This window comes from Equus przewalskii, chromosome 26 (genome assembly GCF_037783145.1).
Source record: "Equus przewalskii isolate Varuska chromosome 26, EquPr2, whole genome shotgun sequence".
NCBI lineage: Eukaryota > Metazoa > Chordata > Mammalia > Perissodactyla > Equidae > Equus > Equus przewalskii.
Genome location: NC_091856.1, coordinates 14,681,158 through 14,705,877, shown reverse-complemented (window position 1 = coordinate 14,705,877; position 24,720 = coordinate 14,681,158). Strand labels below are relative to the sequence as shown.

General features: G+C 46.3%; 1 protein-coding gene across 14 annotated transcripts in view; it reads left to right on the top strand.

Moving 5' to 3' along the window:
* PTPN3 (protein tyrosine phosphatase non-receptor type 3) overlaps positions 1–24,720 on the top strand; it is a 141,526-nt gene that overhangs the window by 77,332 nt on the left and 39,474 nt on the right. For 5 of the 14 annotated variants that reach the window (XR_011533281.1, XM_070594954.1, XM_070594952.1 and 2 more), the window contains 8 exons: positions 3,216–3,260; positions 6,887–6,939; positions 12,640–12,760; positions 13,867–13,954; positions 16,812–16,900; positions 18,068–18,131; positions 19,471–19,643; positions 22,666–22,800. Coding sequence is in view for 11 of the 14 variants with exons in the window: in XM_070594954.1 (XP_070451055.1) it covers positions 3,216–3,260; positions 6,887–6,939; positions 12,640–12,760; positions 13,867–13,954; positions 16,812–16,900; positions 18,068–18,131; positions 19,471–19,643; positions 22,666–22,800 (768 nt within the window). In the remaining 3 variants the exon portion in view is untranslated. Of the gene's footprint in view, positions 1–3,215; positions 3,261–3,464; positions 3,903–6,886; positions 6,940–12,639; positions 12,761–13,484; positions 13,597–13,866; positions 13,955–16,811; positions 16,901–18,067; positions 18,132–19,470; positions 19,644–22,665; positions 22,801–24,720 lie in introns of those variants that run through there. The other 9 variants (XM_070594959.1, XM_070594958.1, XM_070594960.1 and 6 more) reach the window with 5 other exon arrangements.

Here is a 24,720-nt window from a genome sequence, read left to right as displayed (position 1 = left end):
GTATTTTCCTTCATCACGCAGTACACATATATTTAAATTACTGAAGCAAACGTTTCATGAACAGAGCATTCTGAAGTTTTCCATTCTGTTCTGTTTGCTTTTAAAGTGCCAGTTGTGGCCACTGAATTGATTTTGCTACCAGCTGATGGGTTCCAACCCTAAGTGTCAACTGTGCTGCCTAGACTAGTGGTTATCACCCATCACCCTGGCTCCTCCCCGTGAGGCTGGGGCCACAGGTTGTGGCTCTCCAAAGAGAGAGCTTGAGGGAAGGGACTGTGGGCCTGGCCTAATCCAGAAGTCCCTCCCCGGTGTCCCTCTTGGTCGTTGGACGTCTACTTCCATACCCCATGGGAAGGAAGCTTGCTCACCTGGGAGCCGACAGAATCTTCCTCCTGAGCCTGCCTGTCGTTTGAAGGACATTTGAGGAAACGTAGGGCATCAGGATAGGGAAAAACTGAGGCTGCCTTCAGATCTGCAAAGGGCTGCCATGGGAACGGAGGAACTAGATGTGCTTGGTGGTAGAATTATGGCCCGTGGGTGGAGGCTGCAGAGAGGCTGATGGGTGATAGACTAATTTTTATTCTTACCTGAGTCCCAGATGAAATTCGGTTTGTCCGTGTCCTTCCTAAAATTCACTGGTTCAGATTTCTCTTAGTGTAGCAGAAGCCATGGCAGCAACCACCCATAGAGCTGGTAGGTAGCCAGGACCGCCAGATCCTTTTCTTATGCTGGGCCGGGCTTCTGCCATTAATTCGTGTCTCTTTAATTTTTTTTAACTTAGAGTTTTACCTGTGTTCCTAACACATAGTATCTTATTAAGCCCCAGCTCTGTAGCCTATCCAAAAGTAAGTCCCTTTTAAAGAAAATTTAGCTCTCAAGAGTCAAAGAAGGTGGTTAGAGACGGTGTTTGGTTTCTAAGGATCTAGGCAGGGTGGCATTCACTGCTTTTTCCTGAAGTTGAGGTCATGGATGGGGGTACATTCTAGGAGCAATCATTCCACTCTTTTTTTTTTTTTTGGTGAGGAAGATTGGTCCTGGGCTACCATCTGTTGCCAGTCTTCCTCTTTTTTTTTCTCCCTAAAGCCCCAGTACATAGTTGTATATCCTAGTTGTAAGTCATTCTAGTTCCTCTATGTGGGACGCTGCCACAGCATGGCCTGATGAGTCATGTGTAGGTCCACGCCCAGGATCCAAGCTGGTGAACCCCAGGCAACCAAAGTGGAGTGCGTGAAGTTAACCACTCAGCCACAGGGCTGGCCCCAGACCATTCCATTTCTGAAGTCAGGCATGCCAAGCATCTCTTCTAAGTGACTTTCCTTTCATCTAATTGTGAAATAAATGCCTCCCCGATTGTAAGCCTCCACAACTGCTGTTTCTGATAAATGTAGATCCTTCTGAACAGAATTTCATTCCCCGGCAGTCTCAAAATTAGGCTCCTTCAAGATTCCTAAGAGGTCTCCTAAGTTTGGGTCTCGTCCCACTTTTCCCATCTCTTTGTGTATCATGTCATGGGGTTGACTCAAACCTTGCTGAATATATGACAAGGTAGCGCTTGACAAATGATGACCTCCAAGTTTGTGGTCACTTTTACCTCCCTAGGAAGATGCCCTGCGATTAGCTGGGCTCGTGAGAAAGCCCAGGTTAACCACTGGGTAATCTATAATTCTCGCCCTTCTCTTCTTTCTCTCAGTAGCATTAGAGGAGGAGAGAACACTTAATTCTGGTTGAATGTCAGCTTGGATGAACATTGAAAGAACCAATTATGTTCTCCTAGGTGGAAAAGATGGAGATTCCAATATGAAATGAGCATGAATCAGCAAATGTATGCTATACCGTCTCTCTGTGCTGGTGCTCAACACATTAAGAGTAGTTGATGATTAATTATAGTCAAAGTAATAATATCAGAGTTAGGAAATTGATCCTAAGCTTTTTATTCGTTAGATGCATAAGAAACTTTTAGTATAGTCAGATTTTTTTCGTAGCATGAGTGTCCAGGTTGAAATAAGACAGCCTGAACATCAGTTTCCTCAGCTGTTAAAAAAAAAAAAATGGAGGTTGTGGTACCTACCTCATCGAGTTATTAGGAGGCTGAAATGGGGTGATAAGTTATGAAGTACCACGTACACAGCTCGAAACTGTGCAAATAGGTTGTAATGCCACATGAAGCATTCCCGTCTTAAAACACCGGCACTCTGACCTTTAAACATACAGATTTGAAGGAATAACGAGACGGACTTGTTTAAATTGCCAAAATTATCTCACGCCTGCCCCTGAACACTTCTGCTGTGTCTGTATTATATTTCAAGAAGTTTCCCTTTTGTCATCTTGGCCAGAAACTGGAATGTCTATCCCATTTGAATCCAGGCTTTCATAAAAAGTGGGAGCTAGCGGCCAAGTGTCACATGTGTGCCGCATCCCTAAATATAAAGCTCCCCAGGGCCCTTCCTGGCCTGCCTGGCACTGTTGATGCCTTCTCTTCCCTGCTGTCTGGATCAAGGGGCGGATTCACAGGATGAGGGGCCTGTGACCACTTACCGAGCTCCGCCTATGAGCCAGGTCCCAGGTTTTGAAGGGACGTTGCTGGTAGCTCACAGACAAGTGCAGGATTCAGCTTGGAGGTTCTGGCAGCCTGTGATTGACTGACATTTATGCTAACTCTGCTTGAGCACCCACAGTTCCTGGGACACAGGAAAAAACCCAGCTGGGTCTTTGCGCCCCAGCCAAGGCAGTGTCTTCACAGACCCTCCTCTCAGCAACTTTGTGCAGAGGGAACGTGGGTGTGCAAATGCTGTGTTCAGAACAGTGGCCCCTCTGTGCGGGGGCTGCCTCGGCGGAACGCCCGTGGGTCCTGGTGCTCTCAGAAGTCCCTGGTTTGACTGGGAAGGTCCAGGCTGAGGGCAGGGTGCTCACTGGCAGCGGTACCAGCATTGTTGGCAGGCTCTTCCGCCCCGTCCATCCCTGCACAGTCCCTAGGACAGCATGTGCTGGCCCAAGGCTGGCTGGAAATTGCCCCCGCCATTCCAGACTTTCGCAGCCACATAAGCCATTGTTACTGAAGGGGCAGTGTGCAAAATAGCACCTGATACTTTAGACGAAAATATGTTTTTATGTATTTTGTTCTTTCAAATGTACAGGTCTTGTCCTTGACTCATCAAATTTATTTTTGTTTATTCCAATTTGAGTATTATAAATTAATGAAAACAATTGTTTCATAGGCATTTGTATTTCTTACAACTGAAGATGGATATTTGTGAAGGAAGGTAATGAGAATTTTGCGTTCTTCTTTTCCTGTCAGTTGCCAGACTACTAAAATTCCTTGTTTTAATCTAATGAACGTGCATTTCTGGTAACAATATGAAATGTAAACAAAGAATGGATGTTGAAAGCGGCATCCTCTGTGACACTGTGCTCTGGACATCTGTTTTTAGCTTGGTCTTGATTTAGAGAAGCGAAAGATTGATAAACTTCATTTCATGTTGTTTCAATTTTATTATAAAAGGTACAGCTATCTTTCCGGTAAAGACCTGAGAAATTTTAAAGGGAAGGAGAGACCAAGAATGTAAAAGAGGCTTCATTCAGAAAGGCAGGTCAGGCCTAATTTAGGTCCCCTTCCGAGCCCCTCAGGACCTATAGATGATTCATTGTCTCCCTGGGGAACTTTTTTGTTCAGACTTGAGCATCTGCCCACGATGCAGCACTTCTTGTGTGTCAGGACCATCTCAGGAGCTGGAGGGTATCTGAGAAGAGCCCTGGAAGGGAGAAGACATTCCAAGCCAGGGGTGCCTGAACTACTTCCTCCAAATCCTGAGTTTTTCTTGACTCACCGGAGAAACGGCAGCAGAAATGGTGGGAACAGCCACATCTTACTCCCATTCTCCTCAGCCCGTCTTTCCTCCTGTCAGGTTAGTTCCCCTGAGAAGAGTCTTCAGGAGCCTCCGCTGAGTTTCCAGGAGGGGGCTTACAGGCTTGTGGGGGCGATGAGACAGGAGCCCATGAAGCAATTGGGACCAATCTGGGCAGGGGAGACGACAGGTGTCCTAAGGTTTTAAGAAAAGGAGACACCGTTGTGGGCTAGAACAGTCTGTGTGGACTGCTGTAATGAGCCAGCATTGGGGTTGGTAGAGAAGTGAGGCGTTGCATCTCCCTGGGCAGTGAGAAGGCACCCCACCCCCCCAGTCCCAGTGAGAAGCCACACTTTGGCAACTTAGAGGAGAATAGAGAGGGGGCTCTTCACGTCAAGCCTAGACGTGCGTCTCATATCCAGCAGGCAGAGGAGAGCTGTTGGAGGTTCTAAGCAGGAGGGATTTGGCGAGAGCAGCGTCTACAAAGATAGTGTCGGTGGATGGAAGGCAGGCTGGCGGAGGCTGAGGGGCTCCAGTCCGGATGGAAGGGAAGGCGCAACCCTTGGGGAAGCTGTTGCTGACGTCCAGGCCGGAGATTTAGGGGCAAGGCAGTGAAGATGGCGGGGAGAGGGAGGAGAAGCAGTTAGAAATAAGAGACGCAATGAGGAAAGGATGACCAGAACCTGTTGACTGTTGACTGGTCATAGAATTAGAGAGTGTTTGCCGTTGAGCTCATCTTCCTACTCAAGGGAGGAAGGAATCCTTTCTCTTGCACAGCTGGACAGGCCTTGGGCCTCCGCTGGAGCATACCCAGTGATGGGGAGCTCACTCTTCCGTGGGGCAGCCTTCTTACATCTCAGGGCGACTCTGGGGTGAAATGACCCCTCCCCCCCTGGGGTCCAGGCTGCCCTCTGCAGCATAGAAACTTGTTTCTCTCTTCTACACACCGGCTTGTTTTTCCCACAAATATTTTGCGAGCACCTGTTATGAGACAGGCTGTACTGTGCGGGTCAAATAAGGTGAGGCCCTGCTCCTCAGGAGCTTCCAGCCTAGCTCTCTAAGGATTGGAGATTGGTCGTCTTCCTTTTTTCTTCTCCAGGCAGAGTACTCCTTGTTGGTTTTGTGTGAATCAGTAGACATCTATTGAGGGCCACAAATTTCCCGGCTTGGATCCCTGGCATCCTTGTCAGGCCTGCAGGCGGATCTCACCACCCCTCTGAGGAGAGGGCCACCCCTCCAAATGCTCCTCGGATGGCTGTCGGGGTGACTTTGACCCATCGTAGCTGTGGGTCTCTTGATGGACTCGGTGGATCCAGTGAGCATTTCTCCTGGGCGTTGAAGCATGCCCTGACTCGTCTGAACTGTCCGTGGGAGGCAGTGCCCAAGGCATTATCTCCTTCCTGCTGAGACAGGTGATCCTAGCCAGCAGAGGGAGACCCTAACACCTGGACACCAAGAAAGGGGTCTGTCTAAGAGCACATAGCCCATTAGTGGCCAAGTTGAGAGTGGAATGCAGACTTTCAGCCTTCCTTAGTTTGTATTTATACTAGTCTTTGGAAATACTTTTCTTTCTGACTTATTCATAGGTCTGTTTCTTCCATCTAGACAACCCCCTTAGCCCCTCTCCTAACTTGTTGCCCAGCTCCCATTCATCTGCTCTTTCTGTCGCAAGGGCACTGGCTTAGATTTCACTGAAGCTTGTCTTGGAGAGTGAATGGCTGATGTCTGCTCTCACCATGGACTCTCTGGGTCTCCAGATGAATGCATAGATGGTGAATACCCCTGGGCGTGTCTCCAGACTTGGAGAGAACTGAGGGGTCTCAGGACTCAGATAGTCCTAGCAGGAATACATAGCTATTTGAGGCGAGTTGGGGCCCCTCAGATAGGCTGCCTTCATACGCAGCTGCAGGGACAGCACACAGCACAGCGAACAGGAAGGGGAACCCCTAGTGGGCCAACCAAATTAGTCAGAGAGATGGGGGTCACTCACATCTTGGGAACTTCGTGGGCTGCCATGGAAACTGCATGTCTTCTCCACTTCCCACGGGGCTGCTGGGAAGAATGCTTTTAAAATCGATGTCTCCCCGCCCTGCAAGCCCTCACTCCTGCCGCTGCTCTTCAGCCCTCTCCCAGTGCATCCCCACACCGCACCAGTGATCCCTGCTCCAGGTCTGCTGGCCGAGCTCCTGGGCAGACCATGGAATCCCAAGTGGCACGGAGAAAAGGGAGCAAGCAGAGAATATGAAATAGGACTAAGACAGAGATGGAGTCACGGGCAGAAGTAGGGTGTTGGGAAGGGCAGTGAGCTTGAGAAGAAAGAAGAGCAAGTCTAACCTCTCAAGTCGGTGGATTTCTAGTGGATGGCAGGAAAACTGAGAGGTGGACAGGCCATTCCCATAGATCAGAAGCTTCAGGAGGATAGATAGATTTAAGAATCTAAAGTAATTTTAACTAAGTAACTTAAAACTCATGGGAGGTTTCTTTTTTTTTTTTTTACTCTCCAAAGCCACAGTATATAGTTGTATATCATAGTTGTAAGCTCACAGGAGTTTTAAAATTCAAAACCCTTGTCCATTTTCCCCTTCTCTGAGGATGTCACCCTTCTAGTAAGTGGTAATCAAGAGCCTTGGACTCAGTAGAACTCAGGCATTTAGCAAGCCCTATGAAAAGTCTCAGGTCTTTATTAGAAAGATACGAAGGCTGCCCATGGATCTAAGAGCACAGATTTCTCGCTTTTCCTCTTAGTGATATGAGCCTGACTTTTCTTGGCCAGCCAAAACCCTGGCCAACATTAGACAGTCATGGTATTTGTATTAATGTATATTATTTTAAACATGAAAAGGTTTTCTTTCAATTTTTAAAAATCTTTAGTGTTACACTTGCCTTTACTATTCGAGATTGAGTTGGGTCATAAAATAGTCTTTATGATTGATGATGTTGAATGGTTAATCTAAGAAAGAAAAGACAGCTGTTTCCCTGATTGATGAGTGTTTCAGGCTGCTGTTGGTTCTTGTGCCTTTCCTAATATGTGTTTCTCCTGACAGGTTAACCTGCCCTCTTAACTCAGCAGTGGTCCTAGCCTCCTACGCAGTACAATGTAAGTCACAAAGGGAGCGTTTCATGGATGGGCGGATTGTTCTGACTGGCAGACTGAGAAAGTCACTGGCCTCTCCTGTTTGACTGAGTCCCTTTCCCTCCCCCCGGAATCCTGTTGGGCAAGCATCATCTCTGGTTGTTTGGATAGTCCCAGCTTCACCCTGATAGACATCCTCCTTCAGCTCAGGCATGTTAGATTAAGGAAGGTGGTGAAGGGGAAAAGAGTGGATGAGTGGTGGTGTGGGGTTTTCTCCATGGGGAGCCCATAAAACAGAAGACACCCATTGCACACTACATCTTCCAGAAGCATCGCACACGTGTTGAATGTGGTCTCCGTAACAAAGCCCAGTGGAGCAAACATTTCTACCAGTCACCTGTTACAGATATGGAAACCAAGACCCAGCTAGTCTAAGGAATTGACTGGAGGTCACCTCCACTACTCTGAAACACTGCTGGGACCTTAGGAATTTATTTTTAGAGTTTCCATAGAGCGAATGGGTTATATGTTGGTGTATAGCAGCACTATCCAGTAGAAATATGAACCACAGATGTAATTTTAAATTTCCTAGTAGCCATATTGAAAAATTTAAATGAAATAGTTGAGATTAGTTTTAATATATTTTATTTAACCCAGTATAGCCAAAATAATATTTTAATATGTAATCATTGTAAAAAATTAATGACATAGCTTGGTCTTTTTTTCATACTAAGTTTTTGAAAACCAGTCCAGATTTACACTTACAGCACATCTCAATTTGGACTAGCCACATTTCAGGTGCTCAGTAGCCGCATGTGACTAGTGGCTGCCATGTTGGTTAGAAAGTCCAGGTAGAATTTTCCATCGAGGCCTGTTTAAGCTGGAGTAAGAGTCCGCTCATTCAGTCAGCAAACTTTATTGAGCATATGTCCCACATGAGGCCCTTTGGGAGAAGCTGGGTGTGCGCAATGAATAGGTGCATAGCTGGGCGGAAGGGGAAGAACCACTTTGTAGTTCCTTAGCTGGGTGGTGCCAGTACAGTACATCGGCACAGAACTCGCATGGAGCTGCGGGGTAGCTCAAGACTTCAGAAGGCCCCTCTCCCTTCTCATAAGTGTCACATCATCCTGGCCTGTTATCCTCATAGCTGACTGTGTGGTACAGGGTTAAGAGAGCAGGATGGTCAGGTCTCAGAGCAGGTGCTCGCTGAACTACTCACCACAGGGACTCCTGAGGGTGGCCTTGAGTCTGCCTGCTCCCCTAGCAGCAGAGAACAGAAGTGAGAGCAATGAAGAGTAAGGTGGCTGGGCCTGTGGCTTACCTGCCCACCTGCGTGATAACAGACCAGGAAGTGGAGGAGAGACTTCTACATGACCCTCCTCACTAGTAAGACAAGGCCCAGCGTTAGTCTCCCCCTGTAGCCTGCATCTCCTCTCCAGTGGGAAACCCGGAAGGGGTTGTACGGTGGGGGGCCTGGGTGGATCAGAAGGTTCCCCTCTCTCTGTGATACGTCTAGAACAGACCTGGCCATGATGCATCCATGTGGGAAATGGCACAGTCACCAGTCAGCCTGTATTCCTACTCATCTCTAGACCTCGTGGACTCCATCCCTGCCAGGCTGATCAGCTGAGGTCAGAGCGACTTTGGTGTTCGTAACTAGAGCTCCAGGTTCGCGGGGCAGCAACACTGGGAAAGACGTAGCTTTGGGACGTGGTCAGACCCAATTTAAATCCTGGGTTCTCCATTTGCCAGTTATGTGAATCTTGGTTATCTCACCTGTAAAGTGGAAGTGACGATGATTATGACAACTCACAATATGGGATTTGGTTCAAGTAACACGCACAAAGGTGATGTGTAACTAAGAAGCCTTTATAGTTGTACCATCGCTGTTAACTGAGTCAGTGAGTGCACACACTGAAGCCGTATTACCTGGGTCTTGGCTCTTCCACTTACACCTGCGTGACCTTAAGCCTCTCCAGGGCTCAGCTTCATCTGTCAAGTGGAGATGCTAACAGTATCTACTTCTTAGGGGCCTAGGGAAGATGAAATGAGTTACTGTTTGTAAAGCTCTTAGAACAGTGCCTGGCTCGTGTTAACTCTTACTGTATTTTCATGTCAGCCGGGAAGAAAACTGTCCGAAGAACTGCCTATTGTAAACTATTTAGAGTAAAATTGAAGAAGCGAATAAAAAAATCCTAAGCTTCAGTACTCGGGTTCCCCTCTGCAGAGGACTGAAAGAATGGGAGCTAAGGAAAGTTATTAGCACCTAAAAAGTGCAGACTTGCTTCAGTAGAACGATCAGCGCGACTATCATGCTAGTAATACCACGACTTGTCAGGCAAGCCACTTTAAGTGCAAGTTCTTTATTCCTCCACCCTCGGTCAATGTATTTTTTCCATATTTCTGTGCATACATTCCTATAAGATTAATTCTTGGATATGAAATTGCTGGATCAAAGGGTATGCCTCAGTTTTATCTGATACGTTTTGCCACAGTGTCCCAAGAGGGGTGTCTCATATGCAGATAATCCCTACCAGTGGTCAGCGAATCTGCAAACCAAAAGCACATTTTCTTACTCGATGAAAAGTAAAGTGATCTGTGGGTGAAGTACCTGAAAAGACTTGATGGTGGAAGATACCAGTGGCCTGTCAAGGGTTTGTGAGGCTCAAAGAATGAAATTTTCGGAAATAAGTATTTACTCCATAACATCCTCTGAGCCTCTGCCATGTATGGGTTCTGCACCAGCCTCAGGGTGCACGGACAAAGCAAGGGGTCCACGGCCTGGTAGGGAGGAGAGGTGGACCAGGTGATGCTGGCAGTGAGGATGAGCAGAGGACGCACTCCATCCTGCTTGGTGGAGAGGGGAGGAGAGCTGGAAAAGCTTCCTAGCAATGACCCCTGAGAAAAAGCTCTAAGATCAAGTGGAAGTTGGAGGAATAGCGTGTAAAGGGTTTTCCCAGCACAACAGCTAGACAGGTTGAAATACCATCCATTTGAGTACCTGGGACGTACTCCTTCCTGCAAAATATAAAGTAGTATCAGCCAGAAGAAGGCATGGAACTTAAAAGACAAGGTATTTCCCACATAAGCACGTATTTCCTTTTCTTTCTGTATAATTAGCGTTTGCATGTATTGCCTCCGCACAAACAGAAAAGAGTGTTACTCTAGAGTTCAGGGCATGTGGTATATAGCAAGTAGATAAGAGTATAGACTGTGGTCAGAGTCTGGCTCCAAGTTACCAGCTGAGCAGCAGTGGGCAGATCCCTTCCTTGGGTCTCAGTTCCCTTTTCCATTTAGTGGTGATGAAAGCACTGCCTGTCACTGGGTTGTCAAGAGCATCTAGTGGGATGATGTCATTGAAATCAACGTGGAAACTGCCCTGTGCTTTGCAGGTGTTGGCTGTGACTGTTTAACTTTGTTTCCCCCTAGTGGTTAGCACAGGACTTTGCACAGACTAGCCAACTAAGATTTCAAGGGAAACCCAGCCTACAGGGAGGTTCATTGGTCACATGTTAAATTCAGGTGTTTGTTAGTGACTTAAGAGAGAACCCTGCTGTTCGTGTTGGCAGAAAGGCACAGGAGTTGGGACTGTTAGCTCATGTGATGGATGACCAAATCAAGATCCAGGAGAATCTCCATGAGCTAATGAAACCAAGAGAGTAAAATCGAATAGGGCTCTGCCTTGAGGCTCAAAGTCATTTGCAGCATTTGGTTGCCCTCTGGGGACGTGACCACTATTATCAGCAAATGGCCAGTGGCAGCTCAGGCCTGGTGGGCTGGTGGAATGGCGGGAGCAGTAGCTGGGGCACAGGTCATCTGGGTTCTGATCTTGACTCTGCTGAAAAATGCTCTGTGATAGGGGTAAGTCCCTTCTCTGGACCTTACTTCCTTCCCCTGTCACATAAGGAGTTGGGACAAGGTGATTCTAAGGCTTTCTCGAGCTTTCCTTGTTGGGGACCCTGTGTCAGGCCATTCAAATTGTTTCCTGTAGATGCACTATTGTAATATTTCACCATGCACAAACTCACCTTAGATGACACTTGTGCTTACATCGCATAGCCTTGACATTTCCATCCACAGCTTAGTCCCATTAGCTGGCCTTGACAGCCTGTGGTCTACCCGTGACCAGGTCTGCGTGTGTGAGTCACTTGGCTTTCTGCCCTTTTCCCCTTCCAAAGTCGAACTTGGCAGTTGTCTCTGTACATGTCAATTCCAAGCACCCACATCCCTGCACACCTACTGTGTGCCTTGCCTTGGTGCTAAACCCTAACGGTGAGTCTGACCCACTCCCAGCCCTCAAGGGACAGTGTAAGGAGGAAACCCATCTCTTATTACAGTGCTCTCAAAGAGCAGCCCTTGTGTGATGGCAGTCGAAGTTGAGCAAGGCTCGGTGAATATAAAGGAAGATACCCCTGCAACTGACCTTTCAACTTTGTGATGAAATTCACCTACGCCCCACCTGGCTCATTTCCTTTCCTTCTGAGGTTGGCCGTGGGGCATCACCGTAGCTTTCCCCAACCCCTGTCCTTCTAACAGAGGAGGAGCTGACTTAGAAATCTCCTGTGTCGAATGGGTACTCTGAAACACTCGAGAGTCCTTGGAAGCCTCCTAGTATTGAAGCAGTTGCAGGAAGAATTTAAGGCCTTTGGCAACATCAAGGTTAATATTTTTAAGAAGATGAAATAGTCTTTTTTTGTTAAGAAAGTAGAATACTAAATTAATTGCTCATCAGAGCTAGAAGTTGTCTTCCTCACTCCTGTTTTTAAACAGATGGAAAAACTAAATCTTGGAGATAGGAAGCAGGTGTCCTTGGGTACCACAAGCCAGATCCTCGGCTCCTCAACCAGGGTCCTTTTTCCCAGTCTCCCCAACAGTCCAGACACCCAATGGTTTGAGTCCTCAGGGCAGCCATATACACTTGTACAGGTTGGGCACTGCAAAACTCAGGAATACTGACATCATAGACATCAATGAATCACGTCTGCAGATGGCAGTCAAGGGTCTTGAGGGAGAGGTGCCATTTGGACTGGGGATCATCTGGGAGTACCTCTGTAAGGTCCCCCTTCCTCTTAGAGCAGATCCCCAAAGTGATTTGCCTGGCAGCCTAGCAGCTGTCTTCTGATTTCTCTAAGAGTGCTGCTTTTTTCCCCAGGACTCAGCCACCAGCCTTGCCAGGGCCAGATCCTCCCTCTCCCCACCCCGTGGCCTCTGAGCACATCCTGCTTCCCTTTCTTCCGTACTTCCCCAAATCCCAGGGAGTGGTCAGGTCAGCATGACCTCTTCTGCCCACACCCACTTTTCAGAGCAGGTTGGTCCAGTGTGACGTAACAGCCTTGGGGTACTGCAGAGGGCCTGCCCAGGACCTGGCACACAGAGCGGAGCATTTTCTGGGTGGGTGCTCTTGTTTCCCTTTATCCGGGGGTGTGAGTGCAAACTGCCATGCTGCCCATGGAGTATGAAACAGGCATGGCATTGCGACAGGACCTAGATTCCAACAGTCGTCTCCTCATGCGTCCCCGGGGACAGTGAATCAGTTGGTGCGTGTGTGGCAGCACTTAGCTGGAATGAGGGTTCAGATAATGTTGAATCCAGAAACTCAAGTTCATGTGGTGGCAGAGCTTCTCAGAAAATGTTTCCAATTAATGTTTTCATTGTGATGCTGTAGATGCTTGTACATACAGACCATACTGAAATGGCGATTTTTGCCTCCTTCTGTCTTGATAGCTCACTTTGGGGACTATAATTCTTCCATTCATCATCCGGGCTATCTCTCTGACAGTCAGTTTATACCCGATCAGAGCGATGACTTTGTGACGAAGGTGGAATCTCTCCACAAGCAGCACAGGTGAGGTGGGGGGAGGGGGCGGGGGAGGTCTACCTGGGAACTCAGGGCAGGGACTGTCCGACCTCGGGTCGCCTCTGAAGCGGTCTCTTGCTTTTGGTCAGGAATCTTTTTTTCAAGACGTTGGGGGTTTGTGACCCTTTGAGCTATTATGGTGGCAGATATATTTGGCATAACTAGCCTTTCTGTGGAGTGTAAAAAACCAGTAAGAGTTCAGGCTGACTTGCTGCATCCCATTTCAGGATGTCATTGAAATCAGTTAATTCCCGGAGGAAATGGCCCATTTTGAAATCGGATTGCCCCACAAGTTAACTCTCCCAGATAAACCTTTGAGCAGTTTGCCACATTTAATAAAATGGGCCATTCGTTGAGGTCCCGTTGAACAGACAGGCGTACGGACGTGAGTGCTGGCAGGCTGGGTGGATCCCAAGTTCTCTGTGGGGGTACTTCGAGAAGGGAGCACAGCTGCCTATGGGCAAGACCCAACTTCAACCCGTATGCTCGGTTCTGCCCTCCTCTTTTCTTGCCTCCTTTTGCTCAAAGCTGCGGTGGCAGCTGCTCAGTTCCGGTCAAATAAGGGCCACCCCAACTGAGAAGGCCAGTTCTCAAGGGACCTCACATTCCTGGGAAGGCGGTAAAAACAAAGGCCCGGCAGCCAGCGTCCCTTCTGCCAAGCCTGTATCCCAGAATTGCTCCCCCAGCAGAGGCCAGCTCCTAAAATAGTACAGTGACGTTTGGAAGTTTGAGGCAGCTGCTAAAAGGCTAGATGAAGGCAGAAGGACCTGGAGAGTACCTGTTAATTAAGCACCCTGGAATAAGCAGAACAGGAATTCCAGAAGGTGACAGTCCTCTGTGTCTGGATATTGAGAGCCCACGAAGGGAGAAGTACTATTTAACAGACGAACAGGCTAGATGAGGTCATAGTCAGTGGACAAGAAGAAAAACCTGGTTTAGGAGAATTTGGGTTAGATTGTTGAAAGTTAGTAACATAAGGCGTTTAAGAACCTTACAGAAATGTTACCCAATGTCTTAGATTTTTATTAATTTTACGAATTGGAGTTGATATCCTCCACCTATCGGGTGAACTCTGTACCTTGTCCCTTCTGTAGTGGGCTGAAACAGTCGGAAGCTGAATCTTGCTACATCAACATTGCACGGACCCTCGACTTCTACGGAGTGGAGCTGCACGGTGGCAGGGTATGTGTCCTGGGCACGTGTTGATGGAAAGATTGTTTTGATTTTAACTTCTGAAAGTTGGAAGCTTCTTGATGAAACGATTTCTTTTCCAGTATAATAAACATGCCTTTTTTTTTTTTTTTTTAGATATTTGGAAGGTTTATAAAGTTACGTTGAATTTTGTGGGTTATCTCATTGCTTTTTTCTGGTTCACTTTTGTACTTGAAAACGTTTTCCTTTTAGGGAGTCAGGAGGTTAGAAACAAGTAATGTTTGTAAGACCATTTCATATTATGGTTAAAGAGGCAAAAAAAAAAGCATTTAAGTCTGTTTTCTGAGTGATACTTCAATGAGCCAAAGTTTCTGCCACTTAATCACAATGCTGCTCCAATTAGAGCTGGTTACGCAGGTCTTTTAGATTATGGCATGATTGTCAAAGTCAAATATTTTAAATTGCTTGTAACTTTTTAAATAAAGTTGGCTAGTATCTATTATCTACTGAATATCGAGCAATTTCTCTGTGCTGGGCACAGGAGCTTATTTATTCCCGTAGTAATACCATGAGGTAAGTATAGCATTATCCCATTTTACAGTTGGAGAAACCGATACTCAGGAACTTTTCAAAGATCAGACAGCACAGATGTAGTGGCTTCAGTACATGACCCCAGTGCTGTCTAATTGGTATCTGATCTTTGAGCAGTGACACACTAATGTAACTGACTCGCATCCTATCCAAAAGGAAGGAAATACTGGTTGAACACCTACTACAGACTAGCCATTGTTCCATTTAAAGATTGTGGCCTTGTGAAATCAGTTATCTAATCATCCCATTTTTCAGGTGAGAAAACTGAGGCTCAGGGAAGTTGAGTAAACGACCAAATTTTACATCTATGTAATATTTTTGGCATTCATACAAAAACTCATTTACTTTTGTCTCACATCAGTCCCATAACTGTGACGCGAGCGAGTTATGACGTAAGTAATAAAGCAGGAAAAAAGATATCAGGTCTTACAAAATATCAACTTTGAGACTTGCCCGTTAATTTTTATTCCACTTGCAAATGTTTGGTCTGTAGTGGAATGTTGTAGAGAACTTTCTTCCGTGATGATGTGGACTTTATGTCCACCGGAGTTGATCTGTGCTCTCCCCGCCCCCAGTGCCGTCAGTGAAACAGCCCTCATGCCCTGTGAGGGTCCTGAGGCCAGATGATTACCCGCCTGGCTGATGCTCCCTGAGATATCAGAGCGTTGGGTTACCCCTGGGTATGCTGCATCAACCAAAACCCCCTAAATCTCAGTAACTTGGTACCACAAAGCTTATGCCTCGGCAGTATAGAATCTGCGACGGGTCCCAGGGAGTCTCTAGGGCGGCCCTTCTCCATGCGGTGACTTGGCAGTCTAGGCCGCTTCAGTCTTGTGGCTTCACCATCTTCACCTGGCCTGATGCTTGTCACAAGGGCAGAGGAAGCCGGAGGGTTGCCCACCAGCTCTTAAATGATTCGGCCTAGAAGAGAGACATCACTTCTGCTCATAACACATTGACCATGCCGAGTCACATGGCCCTGCCTTCTACAAGGGGAGCTGGAAAGTGTGGGGATGGGGATGGGACTTCAGTGAACGGTAGCTGTCCGGGCACCTGGGGTTGGGGTACAAACTGAAAGACCACAGAACCAGGGGACTTGAGACCTTGGTCACTGGCCACCCAAACCATTCACTTATTTCCTTATTCTGCACTCGATTTTGATTTCATTTGCTAATTCGTCCTTCTGTCCAACGGGCTTACTATTTCCTTATATTTTGATCACAGGTATCATGTTTAAATGCACCTATGGTCTTCACCGTGCAGATTTAGTTTTGCTTACTTAAGCCTGTGATTTCAGTTGGGTGCCCAATAGTAAATATTCTCTGGACTTTCCACAGTGTCAGCACTGTTTTCTTTGGCCAGTTTCTCTGATTTCCCGCATTCACAGTGTTCATAAGTGATTTGGCTCACTGTCTCTTGAGAGGCAAAAGGGAACGAATGTTTATTAGACCGAGCACATGCCAAGTCCTGTTCTGTATCCTTTGCTTGTATTCTCTGATTTCAGCCTGATGAAAACCCTTGGAGGTGGGTTCGAGAATCCTTATTGTTCCCAAGGAAAAACTGCGGCTCAAGAGCCCAAAATAACACAGCTAGGAAGTGGGAAACTGAGGTTCCCGCTCAGTGGTCTCTGAGTCAAACCCTGCCCCTTCTTTATAATTCTGAGTATCCAGTTGGGTAAATAGGGATAATAGATGACTCAGGGGAAGGCACTGTTTTATTTTAAAATTTTATTTACTTATATTCACGTAGTTCCCAAAAGGATTTAAAACGGCTTGTATCTTCCTTCTGTGTCTTCACTGTCTGTGGCAATGCCTAGCACATAGGCTCTTAATAGACGTTGAATGTGTTGGATTTATAAGCAATATCTGTTTCTTAATTGGACTTAGAGTCAGCAGTTCTGTACTTAATTATAAGAGCTAAAGCTTTTCAGTGATAGGAGATCTGTATAAAGCTGTGCAGGAGGCGAGGCCTTTCTGATTTTAATATGATATCTAATACTAAGTGTTGAAAATGTGAAATTAGAATGTTCAGTGGTTCTGTGGAAAGAGTGGACTTGCCTGATAACTTCTAAACCGATGGATGCCAGGTGTTGCTGTCAGGCAGTTTGCATGCACTTTAGGAGAATTTGGTGCTTAGTACTAAGATCTTAAGTGTCTGTCAAGCAGGGGTTTTTGCCTGTTTCCAGTAATATTTTCTCTTTAGAGCTCGTACATGTTGCTATTTATAAAAGCGTGGGTTCTTGAGTCAGTGGAGGGCACAGTAACACACTGTGAAGCTGAGATCTTACTTCCTACAGGACCTGCACAGTTTAGATCTAATGATTGGAATTGCTTCCTCGGGCATCGCCGTGTACCGAAAATATATTTGCACGAGTTTCTATCCTTGGTAAGTGCAAACCGGTTCTAATTATTTTCTGAGTCATGCTTTAAAAATACGCTGAGCAAAGTAATGTTACGTCTAATTTTTAACTTTTGTTTCCAAAGAGGGGATGGAGACGTTCCCCGAGCTTTTAACCTCTGACCTCTGAATTTGATCCCGATTCAGTACTTGTGAAAACGCTTTTGGTCCTCGTCAGCATCCCCGCTCCTGCCCGACCTTCCTGTCACCCTGCGGTTGGGGATAGTGTATGGAAACGTGGCTCAGGTGGCACAAGGCAGGCCTTGGAGTTAAGGATCCCTCCTGGGTAGTGCATTGACCAGAATTCAGAGAGGTTCCTCTGGGCATGAGCTGAATTTTCAGTGCAGTTCCTTAGTTATTAATTGAACTTTTACAAAATGCTCAGTTCTGGTCTAAAAACTCAGGGCATCCAACAGACTTGAATCCTCGCAACTCTGAGAAAGGCAGTGCTGTCCCCACTGCCGAGGAGATTTCATGGTGGAGGGCCTCAGAGCTCAGGCTCAGCTCCTGGCCCCGAGCATTCCTGGTTGAATGGTCTCAAGCACGTCGGTGATGTCTCTGAGCCTCAGTTCCCTCATCTGAAAACTGGGTCTAATAATACATACTTTTCAGGACTGTCTGCCAGGCTTAGTTGAGAGGCTGCTTGTTAAGCTTTTAGTAGGGGACCTGGTATATAAGAAATACTCTGTTGGTGATGGCTATCATTGTGTTATTATGCAAATCCGAGAGAGGCTACTTGACACACGGCTATTAAGTAACGGAGCTGGGATGCGACCCAGGTCTGGCTGCTCTGTCCTCTTTCTGCTGCTCCACACTGCCCTCAGCTGTCTTTCCCCAGGTACACACCATCTCACGCAGAGCTGCAGTGTCACAAAAGCAGCTGACCGCGAAGAGAGCACGTTGCCCATAGTTCTTGCTATTTAAAACCTACGTCATAATCCAGTGGTCCTTATGTGATCCTCAGCGTCAGTCACCTCCTTGGTGTGTGGCTGAGGCAATGGGGCCGCCATCATTTCTCTGCTGAAGGAAACTCTGGGAAGCCGGGAGCCCCCAGGATCACAGTCACGATCACGGAGTAGAGGACACACATCAAGAGGTGTCAGCTACAACCCGGCTGATCCCCGATGTGCTTTTTTTGTATTTTATTTTTTGCAGGGTGAACATACTAAAAATTTCTTTCAAAAGGAAAAAGTTCTTTATACATCAGCGACAAAAGCAGGTGAGTTATATCTACGCTTGCTTTGTTTCTTGTGTTTTTAGCCACTTCAGCTCTTAGTTCCCCCGCGGGGAAAGGCGATGTGCCATATGTATACCGGGGAAGAAAGAGCACGGCCTATGGTGGAAAGGAAATGGATGTCAGAGGATCCAGCAGTTCTCTGTATAATTCACTCTGCCTCTCTGGTTGGGGAAGTAACTTGCTTTGGAGGTGGAGACAATGGGTTCGGGTCCTAGGTCTTCCACTTACCAGCTGGGCAGGTTAATGAACCTCCACTAGCCCAAGTTACCTTGCGTACAGAAGTGCCCACTTCTTAGGGAATAATGAGGATTAAAGGAAAGCGCACTGGTCATAGCACCTGGCAGAGCCCACCACAGTGTAGCGATAAACGTCAACGAGTTCAGTTCCTTCCCTTGGTGTTTAAAATGTATGATGGCTTTGTGTGTATCTCGTAGGAGGAGTCCACAGCTCTCTAGATAACTCATTGTGGTTTTCCACATGGAGAAGAACGACTTAGCACTGAGGCTCCCGCAGCTGTTAAGTGGAGGAGCTGGAACTTGACCTGGTCATCATGAATCCGAGATGCCAGCTCGTTCCATGACGCTATGCCCTGTCTCGTTATGCTGCATATTTTTCACTTACTGTCTTGTGTCCGTTTCCCAATTTTCCAAAGATAGTATGTACTCAAAATGGCTCCACATCGCAGTGAGCTCTTAGAAATGAGAGCACTAAAGCTCGGAGCAAACTAGGACCAGAATCTGGATCTCCTGAACCTCACCCCCCCACCCCCACAGTGCAAGACTGAAGGTGGTACAAAATACACAAGATGGTAATTTAACCTGAAAATAGAGTAGGATGAAGGGAAAAGAAATAATGAGATATGAGCACTTGATTTAACTCTCTGCTTTGTGGGAAGCAAGTAGAGAAATCCAAAGTGTTATAAATGCCTCTCGTCAGATAGGTGGAAGATTATCTCTTCAGGAGATTTTCCCAGAGCTAAGTTTTCAAAGGAATGTATCAGACAGCCCTTACCTGGTGGTTCCAAATATATCCAACCTAGAAAAGTGAGAAAATTTGAAGCGAAAGTATTCACGAAGGCCCACGGATGATGATAGAGAGTAGACTCTGGTCATCTGTATCACCATGTTCAGAAAGATGGTTAACACATCCGCCTCTCGAATATGCCTCTCGAATATGCATTTAACACTGGTCTGTGGCCTGAGGCACTTGGAAGCCCGTTTTCTGTCTGTCACATCTTACCTGATGACCACTGCGTAGAATGCAGTGAGACCTCGCTCCTCTGTCCATGCAGATGACATCTCTACTGTATTTTTTCTCCCAGACAGAATCCAGGGAACATATTGTGGCCTTCAACATGTTAAATTACCGATCTTGCAAAAACTTGTGGAAATCGTGTGTCGAGCACCATTCGTTCTTTCAGGCAAAGAAGCTACTACCTCAGGAAAAGAATGTTCTGTCTCAGTACTGGACTCTGGGCTCTAGGAACTCGAAAAAGTGAGTATGCTTTAGGGACAGTATCCACACTAGACTGAGATGCAAGCGTGTCCTGATCCCCACTGGGTAGTGGACACCCTCAGTCAAGGGAGGTGGGGGGATGCCGTCACCCAGGGGCCCCAGGCGATGGGGCTGGGGCTGCTTGTGGGTCTCAGAACCGTGGTTGAGAGTCTTTCCACGGGCGGCAGTGTCTCCTTCCACACACTCAGGTACTTCTCATATTCCCATCATTCGTTTCTACCTCCTCAAATCCTTGTCCTCAGAGCTCCCAAGCAGCCAGAGTTGCCACTGCTCACACCATGTCAATAAGGGAAGCAGATGGCAGTGACTCTGAGGGCCATCGTGGTGCCCTGCATAGGGGTCCTCCTGGTTTGTTGCCGTGAAGACAGCCTCTCCTTCCTTCAGATGCTCTGTAATACTGAGTGAATGAACAGAAGTAAAGATCTCCAGAGTCAGGTGACTTTGAGATACATACACACAACAAACCTGAAATAACAGTAATAATATAGCTGGCAGTGATTGGGTCTTACTTTGTACCGTGCACATACTGAATTATGTGTAATTCTTACAACAATCCCATGTGTACTATTATTCACAGGGATGCCTTTCAGCATACTTAATGACTAGTGTAATAAAAGAAATCTATCAATTTTTAACTTTTAATTTAAAGTTTATTCTATGAACAAACTAATCATGCAGTTTATATTTTTGTGCATTTATTTGTTCTAAGATTGCCTTCTAAATACAAGCTGTAACATTGTTTATCAGATCATTCTTATAATTTCTAAATCATTTGTTTGAGAAATTGTTTTGGTGATTTTGCATTGTCGATATGGCTGTTACCAACTAAATGCTGTCCTGGCTGAGCCATTATCCGGTGTGTGGGACTGTATCAGACTATTCCATTGACTTTCTTATTATGTTGATAATCACTAGGTAACTATATAGAGCGAATAAATGTGAATTTCTGTTAGTATCAACGATAGTATTTATGGTGCCGAATGTTTTCTCAGCTTCTGAAGAGCCAAGAGCAAATGTATTTCAGAGTTTTTAGCTTAGAATGCTGCCTAGTATTTTTATACAGTCAGTAGCTCTATTACTGAACAAGTCACGAGCATAACTGGTTGGAATATCGTATTGACTTCCGTTGGACCTAATCCTTCAGGCCGGCTGAGAAGTGGCACAGTGAGCAGTTGAAAGCGTGGACTCTGTTGCTGAGGAGCCCAGGTTCAGATTCTACCTGTGTTGCTTTAGTTTTAGTTTAGTTTTTTATTTCCTCATGTGTAAAATGCAGCCAACACAGAGGCATTTGTGGGGAGGGGGATTTGGTTATCCATTGTAGCATAAAAAACTACCTCTATTTTGGTGGCTTAAAGCAACCGCCATTCTGTTATATCTCGAGATTTTTGTGGCTCAGGAATTTGGGAGGGCTCAGCCAGCTGCTGCCTCTGCTCCCTGTGGCGTAGACTCTGGGGTTTCTAAGTGATACGCGCCTGGGCTGGTCTGAGGGTCCAAGACGACTTCTCACATACCTGATGCCTTGTTGGAATGATCAGAGGGCTAGATTCACCTGGACCCCTCCCCCTCGCTGTGTGTTCCCAGGGCCTCTTCATGTGGCCTCTCCAATAGGGTAGTCAGGTTTCTTACAGAGAGGCTCAGGACTCTGAGGGCCTAGGGCAGAAGTGGCCGCTCATCCTAAAAACTAGGTCCAGAACCGGCACAGCTGTCCTTGGTCAAAACAGTCACAGGCTGGGCTGGATTCAAGAGTCAAAGAACCTTGTAGCCATCTTTAATTCACCACTGGAGGTCACTTGGGATGTTGGAGGGGTTTCAGTGGCACAGGTCAGCGGCTCTTGACTACCCATACCAGCTTCAGCGTACTGGCAAATTTCCGCCCTCATTATCTCCATTTTATAGGTGAGAAACCTGAGGCTTTGAGGGGTATGTGACCTGCCAGACCCCCTAGAGATACATCTACGTATTTGTGTGTTGGGCCCCCTGAGAAGTTCCACGTAAAAGAAACTTGTTCAGTATTTTCCAAGACTATGGGACAATGGAACACTTTTTTCCAAGAGTACCTATTAATAACCTGTGACACATACTTTGGGGAGCTGCTACATTAAACCTTTGAATCACCTGGCTTGCTGCCCTCGTTCTGACTCTGTGCTCTCCATCAATGGTAGCTTGGTTTCTGATGTAGATTCTCCTAGCAATGCTGCCATGAGCGTTTTGATCAGGGGGACAACAGCATTACTGTAAATTAGTACGTTGGCATTCTAGCGGGTGTTTCATGCTGTTTATGTTCTTTTGTTTTTTGTTCTGTTGTGTTTTTGTTGGTTTTAGGCTGCAAGGAAATGTGTCGAATGTTTTAATAAGACCTTAAAACACTGTTTACAAGTTAGAAATGCCACAAGTGACTGTCCCTTAAACCAGCTTCAAACTCCATTCTCTTAAATAATTCATTCTCTAGATAGCTAAGATTTAAATTCTCTAGGTATAAATAAAATTCAAAAGTAACCTTTCAGGGTGGCAAATTCAAAGAATATGGCCTGGAACACTAAGCATATTCTCCAGCCTTCTCTCAAAGAGTTATCAGAGATTTGCAGCGATGGCTTCTGCTGGTAGGATAACGAGCACCTGGAAGGATGGGTAATGTTCGTACTCATGCCATGTGAGCAAAGTGAGAATTCCTTGAAGTGACTTGAACTGTATTTCTATGTTATCCTGAAATTCCTTCTCATCTGGCCAGGTTTGGTCATATTCTTATATTGATTGCTTGTAGAAGTAAGGACAAGAAAATATTTTCACCCGAAGAGAAGAAATAACATAAGAAAAAGCCAGGACAGAAAGGAGTTGCTTTTGACCATGTCCGCCTATTCCTCGTAACCTTGGCTGGTGTCATCAAGGTGTCAACCAATCACCCATCAGGGTGGGAGCGTGTGTAGACTGTTTCACTTACGCTGTAATTTCTTTCTTGTTGAACACGTCCGTGTAGAAAATGAACCTGCGTCTGGTTTTTCAGGTCTGTAAATAACCAGTGTTGCAAAAAAGTGATTGGAGGGATGGTCTGGAACCCAGCCATGCGGAGATCTTTATCGGTGGAGCATTTAGAAACCAAGAGTCTACCTTCTCGGTCCCCTCCCATTACTCCCAACTGGTACGTCCTCCTTTTTTTGCACTACCCACCAGTAAACACTTTTCTCTTTCAAAAAATAAAAAGCTTCATAAATTCCTAAATACATACAGATGGCCTGCAATCAGAGTTTACATTTGCAGGTTAGCCTATTGCACAAGTAACAGTTCTCATGAAATGTACAAGTCGAGCTAAACATTGGTCCTTTGTGTATAATGCTTTGATGGTCTTTTTTTTCTGAGTTATTTGGTCTAAATAAGTTTGCGAACAGCAGACTGGTGAAATGCTCCTCTTGGAATTCCAGTACGCGTTAACATATTAACGTTCTGAGAAGTCCTGCGGTAAAGAAGCACATGTAATTTTATTGAACTGTTTCCCATTAACATCACACAAAATAAACTTTGGGAAAACCTAATGAAGGTATGTGACAGAACCGCTGTAAGACGTGTGACCCTTAGCCACAGCAGCAAGTGCACATCAGGAAACAGCCTGCCGCCTTTTGAGATGAAGGACTCGGCTAAAAGGGAAGGAGGTGGCTGTTTGGCAGGGTGGGAAGAGCCCTGGGTTTGTAGCTGGAAGACCCAGACTCAGGTTTTGGCTCTTCTGTTAATCAATTTCTTTACCTCTCTGGTCTCAGTCTCCCCATCCGTAAAAAGGGTTATAAAAATTGCCACAAATGAAATAATGTACCAGTGTAAGCTATAAAAAGAAAAAGTCAGGTGGAATTATCATACTATTTTATTAGAATGTTCCCCAAAGACATCAGGCAATTTTTGTGAACATCTCCAAAACAGCCAGGCGTCATCAGCAGAAGGGAAAACCGAGCTGGAAACATTGCCCCAGCTCCACGCTAGGGAAAGACTAGGACTTTCTGTTTATTTCATGAAAGATGGGGTAGGTCTGTAAATTCCGAGGACGGATCTACTGGGGACGAAGGGACAGTGTGACGGGCAACAAGAAGGAGGTGTTGTGCAGGGCAGCTGGGTAAGGACCCTCCATGGGGCGCAGTGCTCTGGGCAGGGATGATGGTATTCAGTGTTACAAATCATAACACGACTGAGTAGATCTGTTTCTTGGTTTCCAAGATTTAAGCACCTCATCCTAAAGCAGTCAATTTGTGCTACAAAGTAGCAGCTTAGTTTATCTGAAAATCTTCGGCAGCGAGGCCAGGGCCCCAGAGCAGAGGCCCAGGACAGCATCCAGGAGAACAGCAGGGGGGATGTTGCCACACCCGGGGCCTGGAGCTCTTCCTGCTATTTATAAGTCCTCTCCTGAGGAGTCACAAGGCTTTCTCCTCCACTTTGAACACAGCGTTATCGATTATCTAGGCCCAGGGGGATTGCAAAGAGTGGAGGCTCTGACTTTCTCAAGGAGAGATGGCTAACGAAGGGGAAGGTGGAGAAACTGAGGGAAAATAGAACCTCGAAGGTTCAGCAGCCTGGGATCACCTGCTGCAGGAGCCAGTGCCCAGGGGCTGCACCTGCATCCCGAGAACATTGTCTCATCTGATTCATTCTCAGGAGCAGGAAGGTCCAGCTGAGGCCCAGAGAGGTGATGTGGCTTGCATAATGTCACACAGCTACAGTTGCTATTGGAGGAACAGGCTAGGGCTTCTCTGTGCATCTAATACCACATAAAGGATCTATTTTAAAAAACAAATACTACTTCTTGGATCAGTTGAAATTCACGTGAAGAGATGTAGTTGAAATAAGGTTTGAGTTTTGCCAAAAACTGTACTTTGGCTTCTAAACCCTTTATTTCTTCTGTTCAAATGAATCAGAAAAATTGTGTGATCAGCAGTCAACGTGGCCTATTACTGATGCATTGAGAGCTTGAGTCCTCCTGAAAGAATAACTCACCTGAAATCAACACTCATCAGCTTCCCAAGGGCATGAGCGGTCTCATCTGCCTGACTGTAAAGCTGCAGGCCCCTGTTCTGGGGGC